The sequence below is a fragment of the Toxotes jaculatrix genome, chromosome 18, assembly GCF_017976425.1.
Source record: "Toxotes jaculatrix isolate fToxJac2 chromosome 18, fToxJac2.pri, whole genome shotgun sequence".
NCBI lineage: Eukaryota > Metazoa > Chordata > Actinopteri > Toxotidae > Toxotes > Toxotes jaculatrix.
In genome coordinates, this window is record NC_054411.1 from 11,944,094 (window position 1) to 11,964,612 (window position 20,519).

Sequence of the window (20,519 nt, forward strand, 5' to 3'; positions counted from 1 at the left end):
CTCGGATTCCCCTTCCCATCCACCTGGAAGCCACAGTTGCCTGCCTGCCCGCCCACTCGCCCCTTTGGAGCCCTTGCTCTAGTTATTTTCTCCTTGGAGAAAATAAACAGTTTGCACTCGATTATTGCCTCTGAGCGTCTGAGTCTGCGCCTGGGTTCATTGAGCCACATCTAACAATAAGATGTTATTGAATGTTTGGTGCGAACGCCAATATTGGATCGAATTAATCAATTAAAACATCCCGATTAGTGAGCTCGGATACACGCTTACTATTTCTAAACTTGTTAGCAGAGTAGATAAATATTTATTTATTTAATTGTGATGCTTTTACGTCGAGGGTCAAATCCTCTTATTTCCGGTACAGTGCTGCCTCTCTGTCGCTCATTTGAGGCAGCTGCTCCGCACACGGCTGCTCATCCCTGGACGGAGGGGCTGTCGGGGGGAAAAACTCAGAGGAGCGGGAGACGCGCTGATAGATTTGGAGAACTGCTTTCAAGTGAGCGCCGTGCAACGAAGAGTGTTTATGTGCGAGGAGCCGGGGAACGACGAACGCCTCAGTCCTTGTCCGGGACGCGTCAAGGAGCCGCTTGAAAGCTTGCGGTTGTGGTTGCTTTTGTTGTTGAAAGCGACTTGTTTTTGGAGTTTGGTGCGATTTCTTTACATTTTCTGCACTTACAGACGTTATCCAGAGGCACAACTCTTGCTGTTGGAAGAGTTTTTTTTTTTTAAATGACCTACTGCTGATTTTGCAGAAGGATTATTTAAGTACTTCGGACTTGGTGTGTGTAGAGACTCACGTAGGCGTAGCGGAGCCGCTGCAGGAGGTGCTGCTGATGCAGGAGTGAGGGAGGATTTAGTGAATTCCCAGTGGCCTCGTTTCACCGAACAGATGAATTCCTCTAAATGACTGATTTGCTGGATCGCCCCCAAGACTGAAGTCCCACAATCTACATCTTCCTCTGTGTTTGCCATCACCGTTGCAGGGACTATGTTGATGAAGGAGTACCGCATCTGCATGCCTCTCACCGTGGAGGAGGTAGGTGAACTTTTCTTGGTTTTCGTGGTGTTTTTTTATGTTTTATTTATTTATTTATTTATTTTTAAATGGCTCTTCTCTGTCTGCTGATTTTCTGCTCTTCTATCACCAATCCGTGTCTAACAGCCACAGATTTGCTGGCCTACACGATTACTTTCTCTGTCTACTATAGTTTTTTAACTGTGAAGCCGATTATTGTGAAGTTGTCAGTGATGCGCTTGTCATTTTGCACCAAAAGACATTTTGAACTCTTACAGCTGAGCCGAGGTGCGCTCAGGCAGCCACCGCGCGGTGGAGCTGCTGTTGTCTGTCTTCTGTGTTAGAGAGCAGTAAGAACACAAGAGCTGCAACCTTTTGGAAGTGATGCTTATTCAACCACTGCATGCACTCTATATCACTGTGTCTCAGAGTTCAGTGACTGAAATGCAGATTTAATGTCTACGTGTCTGATCACGTCTCATTTGTACAGACACATTCACACACCGTGTCTGTGTTTGGAGATGCGTAGAGTGAAAGAGAGGATGAGGGGAGAGGAACATCTGCTCGCTGAAGTTCCCCTCAGGTCACACTGACACAGAGACGCCTTCACGATCAAGTCATGCTGCTGCGTTTTGACATTCCAGGATGCAAATAAGATCTGATGTTCCTTGAACATTCAGTGCTGTTTGTTTTTGCGTGTAACAATTTTCTTGGTCCTGCTCCCATATCTCCATCATCTGCTCTGCTTGTGTTACCTTATTATGCTTTGACTTCAGCTGCATGAATGGACACCCATGCTTCGTGTTTATACTTTTATCAAACAGTGTTGGTGTGTGAAGAGGTGTGACAGATGTGTAGCTGGGGCTGCATTTACTTTTCCCCCCTGCTGTAAAAGCAGATAGTCTTCATTCCAGTGTCACCTGAACATAAAAAACAAATGTTCCAGCTGAAGTGTTTTATTGACTTAAACTGTGTCATAAAGGGTTTTTTTTACACACACCATTTAACCCTGTTCATGATGTGACTTCAGATGCCACTTACATGGAGCCAGTGCACTTCTGAATAAGTGTGTTACCATAGAGGTTGGTCACCACTATGATTAAATTGTTGATCAGGGAGTTGATTTAAAGTCTAAAGATCCTTATGTTGTTCAGTCATCCTGCTTTGGACCCTTGAGTAGTTTCTGAGAGTTTCATGTTTATAATTACCATCAACATCTTGTGCTAAGACCGAGTGACTCCTCTGCTCTGCTCAGCTCCAGTGGTGATGGAAGACAGTGTTGTCCTCTGTGGCCAGCTGAAGGCTATTACATCTGTTGTTGTAATGATAATGATGGGTTCCAACCCAATCTGTTGTTCTGTCATTGATTTAACAAATGAACATTTGTAATCTATAAATTTTTCCAGCATGAGAGTACTTGCCCACACACTCTAAGATGCATAAATCATTGAGTGATCATCAGTATTATGTGTGTGTAAGAGACAGATATGATCTCAGAGGCATTTAAACACATCTCTACTCTTAGCACTACTGAAAATGAGAAAACGGTAAATGTGAGTGCATCTCTCCTCTTCTAAAACTGTTTCTGGCTGCAAAATGATTTTCTAATGCAAACATAAAGTGAAATGAGAACCATTTACTGCTCTTTCCTAAATCAGTGCACCCACGGCTGATGAAATTTAGAAATAGTCTTTATCTTTCAGCGGTGCTATCATCTGGACTGGGTCAAATCACATATTGTGCTTTTATGTGCTCCAGTGAAAATGGGATGCATGATAGACCACATCTTCACCTCACAGTCAGTATACTGTATTTTTCCTTGGAGTCATGATGAGTAATGATTCATGTAGTGCTTTGGTGTTATATTGTATACACTGCTTACGCAACACACCATAGGAGTCGCTCACGAATCAGGATCTCCTCAAACATGCAGCATTGCAGCATGAGGGCAGCAGGCTCCTCTTCAGCTATGTGAGAGTGCATTAGTGAAGTGGACCATCACCAACGATCTTCAACAGGCTTCTTGAGGAGGCTGTCATTTTCGAACGGTGATTAAGTTCAGGGACTGCTGAGAAAAAAGCTGGGAGACGCTGTCGTGATGGTCTTGTCATGGCATAAGTGCAGTTCACTTCACTAGTACATAAAATATTGAACTAAAATATGGCGGCAGCACTTGTTTTTTTCCATATCATTTGACAGATATGCAGTGATTTGTGCATTTTGTTGCCCAGATGTTTCTGTTAACTCTGTGCAGAATGTGTTGGTTGTTCATATTGTCACCACATTGCAACTTGGAATAATGTGACTTTACATTGTTATATTCATATTAAATATTAATATTATTTGTTATTTAGGCGTATGACACAGATGGCTTCCTCAGTCATGTGTCTCGTTTCTCCAATAGGTCTCAGAGTCATCAGTGTTTTGTTCATAAACACAATCACAAACTGCTCCATTAGTGTGTTGCTGTGTCTAATACAATGTCTATAGAGCTTCAGGGCAGGTATGTCCACAGAGCTACATGATCTATCACAGTTAAAATGAAAGCCTAATTCGTTTTTTTGTCAAAGCCAAGCTGAGTGTTCTCATATGAGTGTGCACATTCAGAACCCTGCCACTGATCAGAAAACATTTCAGTCCCTTTGATAGAATGAGAGAGGCTAGAGGATGTATCTGTCACAGTGTAAATACTGGATATACACAAACCCTCTCACCAAATGCTGACATCCTTTGTGATCGTGTCAGTCATCATGTAGCGACAGGAGGAAAACAAAAGTCTGCCAGAAAGCAGTCCATCAAAACATGTCACTTCATATAATTCACTGACACGTCTGTCTCTAGTTGTGTCAGATCTCCTTGTTAGTCAGGGAAAAAAAAACTGATTTCAGGCTGAGGCTGACAATTTAAGAAATTGGAAAGGGATTCAAATTTTGTAAATCCTAATAAATCTTATTTCTTCAGGGCACAATAACTAGTCATAGAAGGAGGTACAAGGCTTTCACTCTTAACAGTCTCTGGATTTTTCCTGAAAAATCTTAGTCTCTTGTCTTGATAATACCAAGTGTCTAACAACCGTCCATGTTCTACAACAACCTAAGAGGCGCACACCTATTTTGATTAAGGTGACATCAGCCAGTTAGTGTAAGGTCAGTCTCTGGTGGTTTCCATATGTTTGTTTGTGTCCCTGCATACTGAGATGCCCCACAGCACATCTAGGCCCAGGCCCAAGATCTTGTTTACATCCCCAGAGAGGAGGCTCTGTGTTCTGACTACCGAGAAGCCTGTTCCTTCGTTGTTCCCAGAGGAGCTCGTAGCTCAGCCAGATAGTGACCTGGCTCACGCACACCAGATGGAGAGAAACATGCTCACTCAGATAATCTGCCAGACGTCAAAGGATGAGCCAGGGAGAGAGAGAAAGCAAGAGAGAGAATGTATGTGTGTTGAGGTGGTGATCGATTTCTCTGGGTGACTGTCTGAGTGTACTACTCCACTCCACTATGTGAATGAACTTTATACATAAAAAAAGAGGAACGACGTGGGGAAACAAATCTCTAGCTTTATTGGAGTGTCTGGCGGTGGCGGATATGTCAGAAAACAAATGTCCAGTTAAAGATGTAAAATGTAAATTACATGCTTATCACAACACACCCACAGAGCTGCAGATTTAAGACGAGGCCGGATACTGCCAACTGCTTTGTTTCCATATGCGTAAGAGTAATTATCCTCAGCAGTTTAGTTTAGCTGAAAACAAAGACTGAAACAAAGAATTTTACACATATTCCATAATTTTGTGCATATGAAACAGACGAGATAGAACATGTTAGTGAGTTTTAGAGGTGCTGGCAGGTGGATTTTTGCTATGCTTGGACAGAACTTGGCCAGTTGTTTCCCCGTTTTCCAGTTTTAAAGCGAAGCTAAGCTAGCCAACTGCCAACTATATATTTACTATAAAGACATGAGAGTAGTATCAATCTCATCATCTAACTCTTAGTAAGAAAGTGAATAAGTTATGTGTATTATGCAAAAATGTACGTTTTAGCTAAACAAAGCTCATTACACTCAGCCTGTCTGGTTTAGTGTGCATGTTCCTGTTATGCTAAAACGTACAGTATTATACAGAGCTGAATCTGTTGTCAAGTGTTCTCTTCTATTTTAGTTGCTTCTATTTGATTTTTATTCTATGTATTTTTTTTTAAATAATATGCCTCAAGGCTAGAACGCTGCAGACAAGTTTCCCCACAGGGATAAATTACTATATGATTGTCTAATAATATCCTCAATACACACAGCTCTATATACACACTTCAGTAGATACAGCTACGAAAGCTTCATCCTGCCATTCCTTTTCAGATTGCACTGTGCAGAGCTATTCACTGGCTCATCAATTACTATGCAGATTCTTCTGCAATTAATTAACCATTCTCTGGTTAAAGAACGGAGTGTCTTTTCGGTACCTGAACAGCAGTTAAATTACTCTGACTGCTTGCTTGATCAGGTTCTGAGTAATGAGCTGTGTGTGAGGAGTGTGGGTTCATAAATACCGTCTTTGTTCTGTTGAAAGACAAGAGAAGTGTCTGTTTCCTAACAGTTGTTTCTGTATGTCTTTGTTACGTTTCACCTCTGGTTGTTTCTGATAGTGATCAGTCACTTCTCTACCTGCACTCTGTGTGGTTATTTATCTGCATACCATTACTTGAATTGCTTCCATTTGCCTGACTTCTGTGGTTATCCAGCTGCCAGACTGCTGGCTCATAGGACAGCACTGAATGAGCCCCTGCTGTGAAGATAATTGAAACCCTGGTGGTATTCTCAAGGTTGCATTCACACACTTTGTCTCAGATTATGGCTACTCTATTAAAGCTAATTTTATGTGCTTCTCCAGCTGAGAATCTTTCTTTCAGAGTCTGGCTGTTGCTGTTTTCTCTGTAATGCATCTGGCATTACATTCATCAGTGCATTAAATTGTGGTCAGCAGGGCTAAGATCTTTTGACGAACAATGGGCATTTATGACAATATAATTAGTCTCCAGACTCCCAAATAATCATTTTTACTGGACTTCATGCCTTTGTTTGTTTGCCTGTTTGGTGATCCTTTTGATACAGTTGGTGGACTGGGAGATTTGGATTTTGGTGCACAGAGATGTTGTGCAGCAGTGTGAGAGCTGGAATACACTTACATGCACTCGATGCCATCATAAGTGGTGTTTGTATCTTTGGTCTTTTCTGACACTTCCTGAAAATCTGTCTCTGCACATTTTACCCTGCAGACACTTACCATTTAGGTTTTTCAACTGCGCAACTAAAGAGAACTTCACAGATTTAATAGGCAGTAACCGCTTTTCCAGTAAATGGGTTGTGTTGGAATGTAATGCACTTTACTGTTTGTTGATTATTCCATGGAATTAATCACCTACAGTGGACAGTAGATGTGTCTTAAGTACCCACAGATAGGGATGGGCTGATAGAGCCGTGGAACATCAAGTTTCATGTGTAGATAAAGCAGGCAGAATAAAGTTTTCAAGACAATTTACTGCGACTGTGTGGCAATTTTACATACTGGAACAAACAAGTAGGGAGCAATGGCCCCGACTCCAGTAGCTTCGTAGCAACATTAATGATGTGGTAAACACGGAGGGTCAACAGTTTTCTATTTATAGTAGAGAGCTGAGGACTAAATTAAGAGCAGTCCAGGAACAGTTGATCAGGTGACTGGAGGTTGTGGGCATAGGGTTGACAAGTGGACAGGTGAGAAATGAAAGAGTCCTGGGGGTGGGGCAGAGAGATCCCATTCCTTCCTCCATGACACAACCAAAGCATTTGAACATGTGATTTTAGCCTAATTAGATATAAAATAGCCTTTAATATTGACTGGAACTCACATAGTGCATGTGTGTTCATTTAAAAGCCCGCAGTCAATAAAGGGCAGACACAAAGAGGGAGGCGAGCTAGGAAGAATAACAGGGTGATATGACAGAGACAAAGAGAATAGAAACCCAAACAAAGACATAACTAGCACTTTCAAGAAATTTGACAAATTATCCAGAGCTGAAGAAGAGTATTTGTACCAAATCAGTATATTATTTTTAGATCTTTTGATCTTTTGCCTTTTATCTTTTTATATCTACATCTGAAGCTGCGTGACAGTGTAGGAAGGGAGACTCAGACAGATGAAGTGGATGATAACACAACATGACGCCATCCATCCATCCATGCATGCATTAGTTATACCTGCTTATCCTTCAGCAGAGAACGATGAACTAGATGATGCTATATTGAGCATTAGGTTTCCACAAGGTCTTATAGGATTGTAGAAATTGTTGGAAAGCCAACAGCAGATGGTCAGTGGCCCAAACAATGAAGCATTTGATTTAAAGCAAATAAATATCTGTTTCATAAAGGACGAAGGATCACCAAGGAGATAAACCAGACAAACTAATGAAAAATACATGAATTCATGTTTTATGATTGTTGGTGGAAAGTACATTAGCAGCATTGTGACCAGAAAGACGGGGGATGTGCTTTGCAATAACATAAAACATCTGTGAGCAGCGTCTTACATGATAAACAGTAAGCAATGAACAGCAGTGTGACGTTCGTCTTTGGGTTCAATGAATCTCTGATACATTTACCTGGAAATGAACTTGAATCTCTCATCATGTCAATAACTCTGTCTGCAGCCCGTGTCATGCCAAAGGCTGACATCTGTTGTGCCCTGTTGCTGCCGCCGCCTCTGGCTATTTTGTTTGAAACTCCACACATTGCAGCACTGAGCTTCAAACAGAGGTTGTGTGCGGTTAGTGAATGCAGTGACACGTTTTTAAATAGTTCCTTGCAGACACTTACACACCACAGACACACACTGTAGCAACATTACTAAAGAACTTGGGTACATCGATTTTGATTTTCCAGGAATTAGCTGCCTCGTTGATGTGTTATTTATTTTGCAGTAGCTAGTGGAAAGGTACACCTTCAGACTGGTGCTGAAATAGAAGCAAAGTGAGGATATTTTAATCAGCTCTGCACACTTGTTCATGGATAAACTGAGGACTCTCTCTTTCAGAGATATTTTCCTGATAAACAAGTCCTGCATTTTAATTTATTTATTTTTTAATTACATTTAAAAATACCATGAAATGACAAACAGACCAAACTGTTAGGAGCACATCTGCCACATTTCTAGATGTTTTCATTGCTGATGGATGTGTGCATATTATATGAATTAAACAATGTTTTGGTGACATTATGTGGGCATTATAGGTCCAAGACTGGTTTTGTTTTTTTGTAAACTTTTTAAGCATCTCCATTTTTCCAAAGCACAACATAGAGGATGATTCACTGACCTACTTCTAAATCAGCAATTGCAATACGATTCTCAGTAATATTTGTCATGGAAATTGCATGAATATCATCAATAATAAATACACAAAACACTGTATATTGAACGATATATTCACTGACACAAACAGTGTCAGCTGAGATTCCCCCAATCTCTTTTATTACCGAGGTGAAGTGTGATTGGCTCTCTGCCCAACAAAAATAGATTTCAACACTCAAACAACCAATTGGCAAAAAGCCATGAGCTGCTCACACACTGGTATACACTTAATGCATGCACAGGAATTCCAGGAAAGTGGCTTCCTTAGTATGAAGCTTTTTTCAGAATACAGTTCCTTGACAAGTTTTAAAGGAATAATTCAACATTTTTTTTGCTAGGGACTACACTTACTTGCTTTCTTGCTGAGAGTTATGGCCAATTCCTAACAAGCTCTGTACTTCTATCGGTCCGTCTTTGACAGTATTTACCTCCGCTGGGAATACAGACATAGGCTAAAATAAACAAGAATACTCATATATGATGTCTGAGTGTAGCTTTAAACAGATGAAGTGGAGTTTTTCCATCTTGGTTAGGTGCATTTGAGAGCTTGTTATATAAGGGTCCAGTGAGACTAAAACTTCATCATTGCTTTTATCTTTTTGAATCAGAGATGTTCAAGATAGCTGCTTTAATCCGTACAGAGATGATTAATATTTTTAAATCATGCATTAACTTGAATTTGAAGACATTAGATATGTCCTCATGATAGTTTGAAGGACTTACAGGGTCAGACTGACTGCTCTCCAAAACCTACTACTGAATGAAAAATTTATTTATTTATTTAATAATATATTTAATGAATTAAAAAGAATTGGATTCAGATTTGACTATCATGACTGGAATTTCAAATTTAATAATAAAGCTTGTCCACATAATCAGTAGAGTTTGTTGCAATGTTAAGCAGTGGAGTTGAGTGTATCTGTTTTTTGGGGGGGGTATGGATGAATTGAATTTATCAGACCTCCACTTGCAACACTGGTGTGAAAAATGTATGCATGTGTTTGTGTGTGCTGCAGGGCAGATTGCGCTCTCACCTGTTTAATGGGAAGCTAACATCATTCACATTATCAGAACAGGAAACTGTTAATCGTCTGTCCCTCCAGTTCTGCCTGGATCCCACCTTCTGTCTTCCTGGACCGCTAAACCCTACTTACTGTCAACATCCTGTCTAAACAAGGAAAAACAATGGCTACTGAGAATAGAAGCTGTGCTGACACATTGTGAATGTGTCGGTAGAGTTATAGGACAGGTGTTAGGAGGGATGCAGCATGAGATGGGGAGCAGCTGGGCATGCCACACTATAATGTGATCACAATGTATAAAGACACATTATGCTCTCTAACTAGTGATGAATTGTATATGTGATTAGACTCATTACATGATAATGACAAGTGATGTGTCATTTGGCATTTTCAAAATTACACTGATTGATGCAAGAAGGCTGCTAAAATTGCAAAACTAAGCAAAATTACTCCACAAGGCACTTAATACTGTTGTCCATCTTGTCTTTTTTTTTTTGTTTCACAGATATTACACTGTTGTTGTTGTGATTTCTGCTTTCTAGTTTCTTCGTTTTCTTTACATTGTGTAATTCTAGCTTTGGACGTTTCATAGTTTGCAAGCACATAAAAGTCAAATTTGGACTCTCAGGTCTTCATTTGCGCATTGCTCTCTACCATCCTGTAAATCCACACAGATGCACACACTAATCATTGCAGCACCCTTATTCTGCTGGAGGTTGGGAAAAATACCACAAATCAAAACATTTTCTTCAGCTAAAGAGATTCGACCGATTCAGTCAATGAGCCTGCCACATAATTAGCCATCTGATCCTTTGTAAGTGTTGGCTTTCAAAGGGTAACTGGGAGATACTCATTCCACAGCGCACAACCATAAACCCATCTCAGCTCGCAACCTGATCCTCACAAAGACACAATATGTGTGACTTATAGTTCTTTCTGCATGTGCTGTTCACCCTCTCACACGTGGACGTATAAGCGCAGCATGCCCAAGTGCTTCTTTACTCCAAAATGTTCCTGTCCTTGTACACACGCACACACACACACACACACACACACACACACACACACACACACACACACGCGCACATGCACACACACACGCACGCACACACAAATGTCCATGCCCATCCACAGTATGTGGGTGTATGCACAGATACATGGTGTGCGTACTAGAATAACAGGTACAAGTGTCCCTGGTTGCTATAGGAACATCAGCAGCACACAGCTGATTAGAAATCTCTTTGATGATGAAGTGGCCTTCTGTATGTGTGCAGTGAGCACATGTGTGTCAAGGTTTGTGTGTGTGGCTTGTGTGTGTGTGTGCGTGTGTGTGTGTATGTATGCATGAGTGTGTGTGTGTGGATTTGAACCCATATGATCCACACAGCTTGGTGTGGTGTTGTGGTTTTCCTTACAGACAACAGAGGATAAGACTTTGCTAAAGGGAACATATAATAACGTAATAAGTAGTTTAATTACAATATTCACACACTTTTAATGATTTTTAATGTCTTTTGAAAGACCTGAGAATCTGGTGAACAGCTGCTGAAAATGGGGCAGCAACTATCTAGCTAGAAAGTTAAGTGCTTCAACACAACAGATGGTCTCTGTTATATTTGTGTGTTTACCATGAATTTGTTAGTGCTGAGAAGTGTGTGTGTGTGTTACTGCCTTTTCTGTATTTTAACACTAAGGATGGGTTACTATAGCTGGTTCTATTTTGGATGCAGTTCCAAGATGGTAAAATACCGGGATTAGTTAAGCTCCTCCCTGATCAAAACTTTCATTTACGTTCTCTGTTTGGTTGGACACCTTTGACTCTCTGTCTGAAACCACAGGCATTAGCAAAGGGGAAAAAAAGGAGACACGTTAACTCAGCAACAAACTCAGCAGACCGCCTTAAATGTTCCAATGTCAATAGAATAACTGCAAAATATAATATCTGCATGTTGGAACTCGCAACTAAGAGGGGAGCAACAAGTCCATTCAAATATCTGCTGTCCAACATGTAAAGTAAAAACTTTTGGAATTTTTTTTATAACTTGAGACGGATCAGTGCTTGGTCTTGCACCGTCTTATGCCATATTCTTTGTCCCGGCAGATTCTGTCGCCTGTAGCAGTGCAATAACATTGCACATGCCAAACATCAGTGATTTATTAAAGCGATACTCACTGAATGATAAAGTAGAATTGATATTATTTTTACTGTATTGGGTTTAGTCCAGATTTTATGGATTCTGAAGGTGGAGCAGTGAAATGCTTGGAGACAGGGTTAATGAATTTCACAGAGCATTGACATGATATGTGGTTAAAGCCCTACACCCCTTCAACACACCAGAATGTCCACCGTTCAGGTTTGATAGTTAATTAGTTAGTTACACACATAGAAGACGAAATCAGAAAAGCATTAGAAAAAAACTGTGGAACTTGTGGAACAAGATGAGAAGGTTTTTCTTTCTTTTTGTATTTCCACAAACATTTGTGTCAAAATATTTTCTTTAAACTGTATTTGTCCCTGCCTGGTTTTCTCTGACTCAACATTCCCGCGCAGCTAGTCAGTGCCATGGGTGCAGGTGGCCAGCAGCATGGATCCTCTTCTCTCTCTCCCTGCGGCGTCTGTTGCTTTTGTCAGCAGACCCCAGTGAAATTAAGTTATTTTCTTTTCTCCAGATTGTTGTGATGTGACTTTTCCAAGAGCTGCTTTCATGCCTTTGCATGCCGCCATGTTATTCAAGACAATGAAATATAAGACACGCTGACCTTGAAAAGGCATTTGTACACTGTTGTTTGCATTTACACACATATGACCACACACACACTGTATATATGTTCGTTTATATCAGACTTTGAGGCATTTCATTGACTTACACTATTCTTTGCTCACCCCTTTCAGATAGTATGTGTTACAGCTATTGTAGATCATGGACACTTCTCTTATAGTAAAATATCATTGGCTGACTCCCTGTGAAGATCACATGAGTGAGCCTGAGTGTGTGTGTGTACGTGTGTGTGTGTGTGTGTGTTTGAGAGGGTGCTGTAAAATCTTTCTGTAGCTGTGTAAGCCCAAATACTGTACATTTAATTGTTCACGTCACTTGTTTCTTTCATTCACATTACAGTCAGCTTTCTGAAGTTGATGTTCTTAAACATCATGAATAAAAGCAACACTTCACATTATCAGGCAGGAGATTAGAGACACATGATTTTCCCAGCTAGATTCACCTGGACGATGCCAGTTTCTTGGCCAATCAGCTATGATTTAATTACTTTAATGTAACAGAAGATTGCTCTCACAGGGCCATTTATATGATACAGATACTATACAGTAGCTGCGTCAAGGCTGTGACAGTGTGATACTCAACATTCATCCATCCGCTTAGGCACTGAAGTAGCCCTCTAATGATTCATGTACTGACAAAAAAAACCCCACTACATTTTCTTAAAAAGAAAATATTTTTGTAACTGTAAAAGGTACATTGATACAGATTTCAAAGGAGTCAAAACAATTTAGTGTTAACTTCATTTTACTGTTATCACAAAGAATGTTTGAATCAATAATTAATTCATTAAATCAGTTTAATCGTTCAAACACATACACAAAGACACATATATGCACACTACCCAAGGCAGACGCACACTAATTAACATTACTCAGTTACTTAATGGAGATCCATGCAATACAGACCCAGCGTGTCTCACAGTTCATCTCCACTCTTCTTTCTCATCAGAGCTTTAATTCATCAACTGCCCAGTTTCTACCTGATTACACACTGAGTGCTGCTGATGAAGATTCACATGTAATTGTTTGCATTTGAACATCCTTCAGGTGTGTGTTTTGGACTGTGAGCAGCATAGGACATGAAAAACATCTTTAAGTTGAAATAATCTTGCGCAAATGTCCCTGAGCTGCACCTGTACTGTGAAGTGTTCTCCCCTGGTGCCAGCCTCCAACTGTGAAGGGAAATGTTTCAGTGTCCATGAGCCTCAATGAGCACCATTCTCCTGTTATTGCCATTGACCAGGTTGCAGTGTCTGAGGCCCAATTAGCCAGGCCATATTGTGATGTGCATGGCACTTAAATGAAAAAAGGCTGCATGACTAGACCTGAAATAATCAGAATTATTTATCATAATTATTCTTTCATCTTTCGTCATTTCAAATATCCAGAAACAACTCTGTTCACTGTCACATTGTTGTTGATGAATATATTAATGGAACTTGCTCTAAATATTCATATATTGTAATCAAACTCTAAGTGTCTCATTAATAAAACTGACCTCAGGAATAATACATCAAAATAACACACTGTCATCTCAATTGTTTTCAGAAATGGGAAAAATAAAAAATAATAATAAATTCAAGGATTAAACACATTTAGGTTGTCTAAATTGTGAAGACCTGAGTAAATAAGTGTAATAAATGTAATAAGCATAAGAATAATAATTATATATATATTAACTTTTCTTTTTTTCAGTTATTGTTGCAGTGGCACCCACTATCAAGCCAAATTCAATGAAGCAGCCTAGTGACAGATGCCCTGCCATGCTTGTGTGCAGTACCTATAACTTTTATCCAAAACAAATCCAAGTGAGGTGTCTGATGTGATGCCTGATGGAGACTGGTAGATTCATGTGTTTCTGCTCCTGCTTCTGCTTCTAACTACGCAGTTATGGGTAGTTTTGGTCTGCCTGGTACTACATGTACTGCACCTGTATGAAATACAGTGATAAATAAATAAAGCACAAATAAGCCACAAATAAAGCACTGCAGGAACCAGAGTCTTTTATACTGTACATGTAAAGAGAGAGAGGAACAGAGACTTTTAATGTCTAACAGCTTCATAGTCTAACTTCTGAAGCTTTATCTTAAAGATCATCCTTATGGCAACTCCTTAGATTTTGAACAGGCTGCTATTTTTGCAATTGCTTCTTCATTTTTGTTGAGCGTTTACCTTGCCCTTTCTCATTAGCAGTGGATATACGCAGCTTACATTTAGCTCCACTGAGGCACAAAGAATCGATGTAGTAGAAAGCAGATGGAAAGGCTGATACTGTATGCAAGACCAAACCAAGATAAAACTTGTGGTCATTCCTTTTCTCTCTAATTCTTCCTCATGCTTCTGCATGCTCTGCTTTTTGTGCTCACTTTTCCCCATCTCTCTCTATCTCAGCAGGGCTGTAGGAAGTGCACTGTGCTTGCTCTATGCATAATAAATGAGATGGTTTTCCCCAAGCAACCTGAAATTCAAGTTGTACCAAAACACAGAGGGGACAAAAGGCTTATGTAACATGGAGGGAGACTTGTTTATCAAACAACTGAATGTAAAAAAAAAAATAACCTGGTTCTTTCACGAGGCTTAGTTCTTTGAAAAAGTGGAGGTGAATAATGTGATAGAGTGATAATATTGTGGAAGTTTAATGGTTTGTGTGTCTGGGAGTCAGTGTGGCAAAGTAAAATCTATGTTTACAATTGTTCTCAATTAAATTGCTATATACAATATGTGAAGTGACTCAAAGCATATTCCAGGATGTTTGTTCGAGTGTGTACTGCACTTCTATGGCTTGTATGAGGAACCTGATTAGGCATGTGACGGTCCACCAAAAGCTTTTGGCAACAGGCAGCATTCATTTAAGTTCTGAATCAGTTTATCTCTTGGTGTTTCTCTGTCTACTGGTTCACAGTGAGTAGCCTAAGAGGCCTCAGAGTTTCTGGGAAGTGGTAATCTTGAATCACTCAAAAATTGATCCCCTCTTCCAGGCTCTACTCATCAGCAGAACACTCCCTGCACTTTAGGATAATAAGTGAACCAGCATCAGAGGGTATTAGCAGTTAGATATCATATGCCAAATGCCAAAAAAGCACTTGCTTTTTCTGCTGGTTTTTTAACATGCAAATGTTAGAAAAACAAGACTCTAGAGGAAGAAGGGTCTACAGCCATGCTAGCGGCTCTTGGATGTCACCTTACTGCTCTCAGACCGGTTGGTAAAATATTTGGAGTAGATTATGTAGCTCTTACATTTCTCTGCCAAAACAATGAGTTGTCTGTATTTTTGTAAATATTTCTGACAACACAAACCTGGGACTTTCCAGGGCTAAGTAGTGTTATGTAGCTTTAGCAAGTGCTAGCAAGCTAGCTATGTCGGTATTTAGCAAGCTAGCTAGCTGGCAGTTACCTATTTTGGAGAAAATGGGTAACTGAGAGCTAGCTAGCTGCTTCAGCTACATAGTTAAATGTGGTTTTTGTGTGCTTGGTACTGCATGTACTGTACCCGTATGAAATTACAGCACTAGTTACCTTTTTTTTGGAAAATAGGTAACAATAATAACTCAAATCCCCAGCACATTTCTTCCTGTCTCTCTCTCTCGCAAAGTTGATAAAAGGATATGGAGTATAAGGAAAGGGCGTAGTGGGGAGGGCAAGAGACAGACAGCTGTCCTCAATCAAGTCCTCTTATGTAATGGCTCAACAATCTGTCAGTTTCCTGAACATCCCTCCACAGCAGCATTGCCTTCTTTTTGCTCTCTTATTCCTGCTCATTATCTCTCTTTTGAGAGATATTTTATTTACCTCAATCCAGTCCTCTCCAACCCTTCTTTCCTCACTCTGTTTCTCTCCTGTTATATGCATATGAATAAACACTTCACTCCAGCAGGCCACCCAGTGTGCGGCCAGGCAGGGAGTAAAGATGATGCTTCGTGGAGTGATCCGTAGTGAGTGATCTTGACGTTATGTAATCTTTGGTTCAGTGACCTCAGACACTGCAGAGATGCAGGATGAGAAGACGGGTGTGAGGGGAAAAGAGCAAGCTAGAAAATGGGTAGAGAGAGAGAGAGAGGGAGGAACATCAAGAGAGTGCTCTCTCCCACCTCCTGCGATCAGTATTAATAAGTTACACCCATCCACACATCTTTGACAAAGTTTACGTAATGCACTCTTTTGCTCCTGGTGAGTTCCTTAAGGAATACCTCTCTGTGACTATGAGGCCTGGTGTAACATCCACTTTAATCCATTCATATTGGTTGTCTGGCACAACATTTTATTTGTTGCCACCACTAAATTGAACATAAATGTCACCCACTGATGTTCATTGTGAGTTCACAAATGAAATTCCTTTCATCCAGTGTACTGAGATTTATGCAGAAATCTTAACTCTGCACCTTGTTTTTCACCAGACAAGTGGTGTGGCATATAATGGGTAGTTTTATGACACAGCAGTACAGAATATCATATACGGTGTGCAGTCTTTTCCATCCATATGATTCTGTTTTCCTTTCGAGCTAAGCAACATTGATAATAGAACATTTAACTACATCTGTAGTTGTGTAAGATGGCTTGCTATAATTTTTTATGTGTTAGGTAAAGTATTATAAATCAGCTGCTGCCTTCTTGCAATAGATTTTTTTACTCTACAGGCGGTCTAGCCCTATATCTTTCAATTGAGATTGACCTCATGTAGCAAGCAACCACAGTGCAGAATGTAAAAGGCATACTCTGAGCCCTTTGGGTAGAGTGTGAACCTCCTGTTCTTCCTGAAGAAAAGACAGTGGGCACTTGGTTATCTTGCTCTCAGACCTGTCACTCTCCTTTTTCTTTCGAGAGGCCAGGGATATGGAAAGGCAGTTGTCAATTTTCTGTGGCACAGCTTACAATAGTGTTGAGCTGCCATCCTCGACATCCTGCATTGCCTGTGTCATTACTATGGCATGTGAATTTATCAAACTGGAAAAGGTGAGTTAACACTCACCTTCACATTTTGCTGAATTAGCACAAATGGAGCAAATACAGTCAGTCATACTGTACGCACTCTCTCTCTCTCTCTCTCTCTCTCTCTCTCTCTCTCTCTCTCTCTCTCTCTCTCTCTCTCTCAACACCATGCCCACGTTTCTGCTGAGACAGCAGTGTGTGTGTGTGTGTGTGTATGTGTGTGTGTGTGTGCTATCTATCTTCGTGAGGAACAAAAAAAAAAGCATAGACCTTATTTTTATAATAGTTTGTTGCAGCTGAATTTATAGCCATGTGCTGTACACCTGCATGTCCATATTTAATGAGTAAAGCATGAGTTTAGATTACATTGCTTGATTACACGAGCCATTGTACATCATGATGCTTCTCAGCTGACATATCATTTTATGTACTAATGGTGTACCAGTGCAGTATGTACCAATAAATACATGTAGATATTATTATTCAATCCAAATCCTGAATACGTTTGTAGTCTTGGGTTTTGGTATATGTTTATTAGCATACGGTTTGATAAATTAGAATTAACTATTGCCAGCATAAATAAATATGTCTCCATTTACATTCTGGGCATTTTTCTTTTGGCCACTGCTTGTGTGCATCTGCTGTGAGAGGCAGGGTGTTTATATCAGTGTGTGCTGTCTGATGTTAAAATAATTCATCCACCATATGGGCAGATGAGATAATACAATATGGATGGATTTCACAAACATATAATAAGTGATTGTCTTTTGTAAAGAATAACTCAGAGCCTTTGTGTTTTACACATACTGTTTGGCGCCAGGTGCTAATAATGTTCAGTGCAAATAAATATACTGTCAAGGAACTGACCATTTCACATACATATGACTACACAATGTTTGCTGAATTAACTGGGCCAATGATTTTAATAATGATCTGAGAATTTATCGATCCCCTTTGTGTGAGCACCGGGTTAAAGACAATCTGCTTATTTTACACGTGTGCATACAGATGAGGATCTCTTTCACTTTCTCTCTCCCGTTCTCTCACACACACATGCACGCACACGCAAACACACATAAACACACACACACAGCCTAAAATGGACATCAAAACGCAGCGGCTATTTATCTCAACAGGAGCACAGTCAATTATCCAAGAATACTGAGCGTTCAAAGCAGTAATTACTCTGTCTGTGGTTGAATTTTAATTACATCTTAGCACCATAGTCTGGTATTGTCTCAAGTGCATAAGTGTGTGTGTGTGTGTACGTGTGTCAGGATTCTTATCATACACTCGCACTAACACAGTCCTTGGCTGTAGCACAATGACCACAGCTCCCCACCACCGGCTGTCGTGCAAGAACAGAGAGCCAGAAGAGAGTTTAGTCACAATAGCGGCTTCAATGCTTCCATCCTTAAAGGATATTTTGCATTTTATATTTCCGTATTAATCCATGGTGACTCAGTTGCATATATTTGTGGCAACCAACATTTATCTTGATTTTTTTCACAATTTCCATATGTCAGATTGTGTTTCATTAATTCCCAATTGTGGGGCACTACGTTTGAATGTAACCAGGACACAGATCATTGCTGCCATTACTTTGTTAAACTGACACTTTCATGTCATTGTTTCATTTTTATTATTCCACTGTGAGAGTAAAAGTTTAGTATTCTGTCAGCCTCTGCAATACAATACCATTCTCATACAGTATCTGTTCTTAAAATATAAGTCTAGAGCCAGTAACTGGTTGCCTTAGCTTAGCAAAAAGAGCGGAAACAAGAGGAAACAGCTGGCCTGACTCAGTAACCAAATGCATCAAAATCTCCAAATAACAAACAAATAATGTAACATGGTAATTAGTGAGGTTAGCTGTCTCTAACCCATGTTTCCAGTGTTTGTGCTAAGCTAAGCTAACCGAATGCTGGCTTCTGAATGCTGGAGTGGTATCAATATTCTCATGTAATTCTCTGCCAGAAATCAATTAAGCCCGTTTCCCAAAATGTCCACCTTTTACTTTAAATTTCCACCCCCCTTTTTTTTTTTTTTAGCTTGTATACTGTATACCCTCCTCCTCTTTCTCCACCCTGTCCCAAATTTATTCCAGCCCTCTTTGCTGCCTAATATTGCAGAACCTGTGAAGTGAAAATGGAAGACGAGTTTCACATTTAAAGAAAGGAAAAAGGGGGACCAAAATGAAGGTGTGTTTTTGGTCTCATTATTTCTCCTGGGTCGCCCCACCCTGCCAGTGTCACTCTTTGAAGTGGTCTTTTGTCTTTTACTCCTGTAATAAGTGACACTGAGAGTAGCTCCAAATGTAATTATACTCTGCCTGAACTGTATTCAACTTTAACAAATACAACATAATGAGCTAATAGCAAAGTTTGGAGGCAGAGAGAGAGATGATTTCACAAAGAAGAAAGTTAAAATGTGTGTGTGTGTGTGTGTGTGTGTGGAGGGGGCAGAGTGGAGGTAGAATGTAGGAAATTGAGAAAATAAAGTGAGTAAGAATGCAGATTAATCAAACAACATGTGGAAGAGCAATGCAGAAGAGAAAAGCATACATCTTTCTCTTTGCTGTCAGCCCTAGATCCTGCCCAATGGCTCTACTGTCTTTAGAGAGAAAGACAATAAGAGATTATTCATGGCCACTCTAATCTGAGCAAGTGCCACTTCTCCCTCCTAGTCATTAGAGCGAGATTTCTAAAGACAACAATGAAAACAGTCGCTCATTCATCATCCACAGCTCTCAGGTAGACAGCAGACAGGGGCTGAATACAGGGGAGGGTAGGAAGAGGAGCACAATGGCTGGCGTGTTTACACAATATGTCTGATCCCTGAATGAGCTGAGGGAGAAAAAGGAAAGATCAGCCATCAGTGTGAGCAGAGTGGCGCTCAGTAGTCCTCTCAAGTGGTACTCTGCCTTGATGCTTTTCATCCAGCAGGGACATTTATGTGTGCTGTTCAGCTGTCTCTCATCTCCTCGTCGGTTTTGTACTTTCTGCTCAGACAGGAATCTCTGGAAATGTAATTACTGATTTGCAGGACAACTTCCTCCTTCTTTTACCTGTGTGAATGTCATGAACTTTCCCCGACTCTCCATCTCTCTCGCCCAATTGACACCTACAGTATACATCAAGCACAGGTTACCAACAATACTGCAATACTATGGACAAAATAATGTAAACTCAATAGTACTATTATTTGATCTTTGAAACAACTTTACAAAGGAACAGCAGCAAATTCTCACAATTGAGAAGCTGGAGCCAGAGAATGCCTGGCCTTTTTGATCAATTGATTGATTAATCCACTAATTCTGAACACAGATGTGTGTGTATGTGTGTGTGTGTGCGTAAACATAGGTTCCGCCTCTTTTATGCCTGGCCCGTGTATGTGTCATTG

At 40.2% G+C, this 20,519-nt stretch overlaps 1 protein-coding gene across 3 annotated transcripts in view; it reads left to right on the top strand.

Annotated features, from left to right (window-relative positions):
• Nucleotides 1-849: 849 nt before the first annotated feature.
• pitpnc1a (phosphatidylinositol transfer protein cytoplasmic 1a) overlaps nt 850-20,519 on the top strand; it is a 36,761-nt gene continuing 17,091 nt past the window's right edge. For all 3 annotated transcript variants that reach the window (XM_041062799.1, XM_041062801.1, XM_041062800.1), the window contains exon 1: nt 850-1,036. In XM_041062799.1, the coding sequence (XP_040918733.1) occupies nt 989-1,036 (48 nt within the window). In that variant the 5' untranslated portion in view covers nt 850-988. The remainder of the gene's footprint in view (nt 1,037-20,519) is intronic.